At 41.7% G+C, this 6,102-nt stretch overlaps 1 protein-coding gene across 1 annotated transcript; it reads left to right on the top strand.

Annotated features, from left to right (window-relative positions):
• Positions 1-4,706: 4,706 nt before the first annotated feature.
• Positions 4,707-5,708, top strand: LOC119417930 (leucine-rich alpha-2-glycoprotein-like). The gene has a single exon (XM_037685178.1). The coding sequence runs from the start codon at positions 4,707-4,709 to the stop codon at positions 5,706-5,708; it is 1,002 nt and encodes a 333-aa protein (XP_037541106.1).
• Positions 5,709-6,102: the final 394 nt, after the last annotated feature.

The raw sequence follows: 6,102 nt of genomic DNA, 5'->3' as shown, positions 1-6,102 counted from the left end.
CTCCATGTGCAAAACTGACAGAGACATACCCCAAGAGACTGTAGCTGGAACTGCAGCAAAAGGCGGCGCTGCAAAGTATTAACGCAAGGGGGCCAAATAATATTGCATGCCCCACTTTTCAGCTTTTTATTTGTTAAAAAAGTTTGACACATCCAATAAATTTCATTCCACTTCACGATTGTGTCCTACTTGTTGTTGATTCTTCACAAAAAATTAAAAATTTATATCTTTATGTTTGAAGCCTGAAATGTGGCAAAAGTTTGAAAAGTTCAAGGGGGCCGAATACTTTCGATATTACATACAGTACATGAATTGTTGTTCCCAATTCAGAATAATTAATTTTATTATTAAAAAGTTACAACTACAGTTAACTTTCCTAAATATTACCGTGAGCTATAGTATTTGTTAGACTAATGTTGCACATGCTAGTAAATAAACTGTCATTAAGTGGAACCTGTAAAATGTAAAATAAGCACATTAATGCATCAATAATTAAAGACCTATTCCTTGGAAGCATTCATATCGCCCTTCACCTTTCATGCTAAAGTTTTAGACTAATGTTTGATGTTGATAAAATATGGAGTTGTATCCGTTTAGGTCAAACCTTGGAAAATAACAAGAAATATTAGGATATCTAGCCTGATCTGTCAGCGCTTGGATTATTTGTTGTGACTGACAATCAACTCGTATATCAAACTTTAGCTCACTGTCTGTAAAATTCCCTGACATGTAGCCATTTCTGTGTAGGCTAAGGTTGATTAGCCGTGGTGGCCATCTTGAATTAGGTTGGCTTCAAAAGTTTATTAATTGTACTGTACATCCAATCATTTCTCAAACTTTCATAAAATGTGTTCAGGGGTTCATGTTTTGTTTTAATAACGGTACAAACAAATGAACGCATACACACATGTGTATATACATATCTAGACACAGGCCAAAACATAATTACACGTCAATTAAATAAATAACGTGCAAAAAATAAAAATTTGTGACTATTTTCACAAAATAGAGCTGCTAAAAATATATATAATTCTAGAAAAGATCAAATAAAAAAATAAACATTCACAAAACAGGAAAATCCAAAAATGGCGTTGGACCAACGACAACCATGTCAAAACTCAAACAAATGTGATATTCTGATTGAGCCTCTGTTTGTTTTGCAAATGGTCTGTACTCAAGGACGTAATGTAACTGAGTGAGTTTTATGGATTTTTTTAATTATCCCTGCTAAGATTTTCTTTTATAAGGCTAATCATGTGGAGATGTAAATATCTTGCAGCCCAGTTCTGAATTACATCACATCCTCAATATTCAGGATCGGAATAAGTTTTTTGTTTACTTTGTAGGTTTTGAAGTTTTGTACTTTCCCTGCACGTTCGAGTCGATCTGTTGCAACCTCGCGTCCTTGACGAACGGCCGCGCTGCGACGGGTCATTGTTTACACAATAAGTAATGATTAGATCGGAGGATTCTTCCCCCTAAATGACGTTAATTTGCAAGTTGCTGAATCACACATTCGGAGCAGTTGGGCAGATACTCGGCTGGACAACAGCAGTAAGTATCACTTTGGTACTTATGTGCATGAACTGTGGAAAAGCTGTCCCTTGTAGTAAACTTGTTTCATTGTGCCAAAAATCTTATTTTATTCTTTGTTCTTTCTTTTTGTCTGACTCTACAGCAGAAATGACGTCTTGATGATTTCTATCTTGTCTCTTATTGGCACATTCTGCCACGATACTCTCTCCTGCCCAGCTTTGTGTAAATGCCACCCCAGAGGAACAGAGGTGGTCTGCATCCCACTGAGGGCCTCCCAGAAAAGACCATTCTGACAGGCCAGTTCACCAACATCACCTCTGTTTCCGAGTGCCATCTCAATGCCACGCTGCTGCTGCAGCAGCTCCGCCTGTACGGAAACCACCTGCAGAGCCTCTCATCTAAGGTGTGTCCCTCGTCTGCGCTCGTTGAACCTGACAGGAAAGAAGCTGAGCCTGCGGACGCCTTCAGCCACGCCTTGCTCTTGTCCTGATTCATGGTCGGATCCAGGCAAAGGAGATTAAACTAAAGACAAATTTATTAAATAAACAAAAAGCTGGCATGGTGGCCAACCTTACAGGAGAACACAGAGAAGCACAAGACGGACAAAGACGTATGGAAAACCAATACAATGAGCCACTGACGAGAAACGGTTTAAATGGCAAACTGAGGGAGAGACGGAAGTGGAAACATCTGGGCTGATTGCTAATCAGGAACAGATGAGGGTGACAGACTAAACGCTGAGCAGGCTTACTGAGGGAAAATGGAAGATGGCACAAGAAACAGAGAAACAAGATCTATACCTGAATACTCAAATAAAACCCCAACAATGAAATACAAAATATCTAAACTGAAGAGGACAACAGAACCCAAAGGATTAAAATAAACCATGAAATGAATAATACTAAGATGAACTGAAGGACTGAAAGAAAACCACAAAAAACATACTACTGCTCCATCATCCTGTTGGTCCTGAAGAATAATCTCATCAAACGCACAGATGCTAAATGGCTTCCTGCTAAGAGCATCATGACCTACTTGAACTTCTTTGAAAACCATCAAGCCATCTCAGCAGGTTTGCTTCAGAAGTTGCCTCACTTGAAGAGCCTTGATCTTTCCAACAACCGTCTTAAGAAGATATCTGCTCATTCTCGACTCGCTGACTAAGCTGGAGCAGCTGAACCTGCAGAACAATGAGCTGCACACTTTGGATGGATCTGCATTCTGGAGGCTGCAGAACCTCACTTCTTTGTTGGTCGCTCAGAAAAAGAGGGCCATGCTTCCACAGAACCTGAACAACCAGATGAAGTGCATCCCCAAAGGTATGCTGGAGCTACTGCACTCCCTGGAGGAGCAAGGACTAGACCTGAGCTCCAACCCTCTGCTGTGTGGTGAGATGGTGCAGGACCTTTGGAGGTGGCTTCAGAAGAACCAGGAGAAGGTTTTCCTGGCAGATTTGAATAAATCTGAATAAATGTAAAAGTAAAGTAAATAAAAGACATTCCAGATCTGTCTTTGCTTTTTTGTGTTTAAAAAGCAAAGTTGGGACTCAGACTTCTGCTCTCTTTTTTTATTTAGGTAAAAGAATCAACATTTTTACTATGATGAGATTCAGTTAAGGAAAAGGTGGCATGGAGGCTGCACAGGTGCAGAAAGAAAAGCTTTGCAGAGAGTGGTGAAAGCTGCACAGAAGTCTGCTGGAGTCAGTCTCCCCACCATCACAGACATCTACACCTCTAGATGCAGGAAGAGGGCCACCTGCATCATGAAGGACCACACTCACCCAGCACAAACACTTTTTGCCCCGCTCCCCTCAGGAAGGAGGTTAAGGAGAATTAAGTGTAGAACCACTAGACAGAGGAACAACTTCTACCCTGAGGCTGTTAGACTCATGAATCTCTAACCAAGATTCAAAACATGTGAAAAAAATAGCAGCTTATAGTCCAGAAATTACGGTACGTGCTTTGTTTCAGCTCTGCTGAAATTTAAATATTAAGTAAATAGTTTGTTGTCACCAGTAAGACAGTTTAAGTGAATATTTCCATATAAGATCATTTTCAAGCATTTAAACATCTTATTATATTTAGAAATAAACATCTGAACAGTTGTTTCACACCAACCACCCCAATCCACTCAAAATAGCTTCATCATGTCATGGATTGTTGTTAATAAAATGTACGTTTTTAATTTAAATTAATCCAAACAGTCATTATGCAATAACGTTTTAGCATGTGTCTGTACCGTTAGCTAAATATCTCATGAACCACAAGACAGATTTTAATAAAACTTTCACGATGTAATCAGAGGATTAACATCTACAACAGCTCTGTTTAAGATGGCCGCCACAGCTAACTGGCATCAGAAAATTCAAGACTGGCTATAACACAGTTGATTTTACAAGTATTTAGCTACAATTTGGTGTGGCAGTAGCTATGCATCCTCCCCAACACATCCTTTGATTGCAGCACACAATTCAATATGTTTGCTTAAATTTCTAGTATTAACTATTGGACTCAATCTTATCTGTCTGTTAGCAGAATATCTCATGAACCACTGGTTTAATTGTATTTAGACTTGCAGATAATAATCACTGGATGCACCTTTACAACAGATTCACTTTTAAAGTTAACCCATTTCAAGATGGATACTACTAATCAACCAAAGAATACACAAAATTGATCATACCTCAGTTGTTTTTACAGATATTAAACTAAAGTTTGGTGTGGCAGTAGATGAGACTGATTCACAACACATGTTCTAAGTGCTAAATGGTTGTGCTTAAGATTATTTTCAAGGTTTCACTAAAATGGATTCAACTCCCTTTCTGGACATGGAATGATCTATAACATAAGGTGGCATGCAAAATGCATGGAAATAATAGTTCTCTACATGTTTCACGTAAACGTTTTCCAATAATTTTTGTGTCCGACTGGAAAAAGAAAGCACTGATTTATTTGTGGTGATGTAAACGCAACTCTCCTGCTGCTTTATTTGCTCAGTTCTGTTTGCCTCTTGCAACATTTCGTGCTGATTCGCTGAAATTCACTCGGCTCTCCCGTCACAAACAAGTGCCTCCGCTGTGACAAGCAGGTAGGAACACATTCATGTGCACCGTCCTTAAAGTGAAGCGTTATTATCTGTAAGTCGTGGCTTGTTCCTCCTTAGATGCAAAGATGAAGCTGCTGCTGCTGCTCACTTTCACAGCACTGGCCGAATTCGATGCTCTCTCGTGTCCGGATCTGTGCTCCTGCTGTTTGCCGTCTGCCATGGTGGTGTGCAGCCGAGGAGGCCTCCGAAGTTTCCCGGCAGCTGGTTTACCCTCCAACACCACCGTGCTGTCCATTCAAAACACAAACCTCAGCAACGTTACAGCAGCTCACCTGAGCGCCGTGCCTCGTCTGAGCGAGCTGCAGCTCTATCGCACACACCTGGCAAACCTTTCTTCAGAGCTGCTGGTTGGCGTTCCCCACCTGGACATGTTGGACCTCACAGGAAACCAGCTGCTTCATCTGCCTCCGAAGATCTTCAGCCATGGCTCGCTCCAAAGCCTGGTGCTGAAGAACAACCGGTTGGAGAGCGCGGACGCAGCTTGGTTTTCTGACAACAGCAGCCTCACCTGGCTGGACTTGTCTGGGAACCGTTTAGCCAGCGTCCCAGCCGCTCTGCTGCAGAAGCTGCCTCGCCTTCTGACTCTGGACCTGAATGATAACGACCTGCAGGAGTTACAAGGTGAGACGTTTAAGAGCCTGCGCCAGCTGGAGACGCTAAACCTCGCCGGGAACAAATTGATCACCCTGAAACCACAAACTTTTGCCCACAACCACAAACTGAAGCACCTGTACTTGCAGGAGAACCAGCTCCAGGACCTGCCGGAGAACCTCCTGCACGGCCTCCAGCACCTTGAGCTGCTGCTGCTCAACCGGAACCAGCTGCGTTACCTCCCGTCAGGGCTGCTGAACGGGATAAATCCTTCGGTTCAGATAGTTTTGTTGGGGAACCCCTGGGTGTGCGACAGGAAGATGGAGTATCTGTGGAAGTGGCTCAGCGCTCACTCTGACAACATCCTGTTTGTGGAGGAGGTGACGTGTGGCGGCCCCGAGTCTTTGAAACATCAACAAGTTGCATCTTTAACTGACAGTCAGCTCAACAGAAAACACAATAAAACATTCACATGATGGTGAAGATCAAGGAAAGTGTATATTTTACACTTTCTCCCTAAAATCTGGTGTCAAATTAAAAAGTATTGATAGATAATTATGATGCTTTTCTCTGATTTCTCAATCGTAACTGCATGTTTTGTCCACTGTCCTGCCCTGTGAGAAGCATCAGGACACTCCTGATGAGCTAAAAGTGTCTTCAGTGGATTTTTCAGCTCCTTTGGATTGTGGTTCAGTGGATAGGTTATGTACAGCTGATATCTTACCTGTCGTAGATAGCGTTTTGAATGACTTGAGTTTGGAGAATTTTAATTCTGACTTGAATAATGAGACGGCTAATCAAGTTCAATGTTCTTTATTGACATTCGCATCACATGTGGTACATGAGGTGGAATGAAATGGTGTACTCAAA

Source organism: Nematolebias whitei, chromosome 12 (assembly GCF_014905685.2).
Source record: "Nematolebias whitei isolate Nwh7 chromosome 12, NemWhi1, whole genome shotgun sequence".
NCBI lineage: Eukaryota > Metazoa > Chordata > Actinopteri > Cyprinodontiformes > Rivulidae > Nematolebias > Nematolebias whitei.
This window is presented reverse-complemented; position numbering and strand designations above follow the sequence as displayed.

Bases quoted from the DNA above. Each gene is read 5' to 3' on its own strand.
- LOC119417930 (XM_037685178.1), top strand. From the start codon at position 4,707: ATGAAGCTGCTGCTGCTGCTCACTTTCACAGCACTGGCCGAATTCGAT.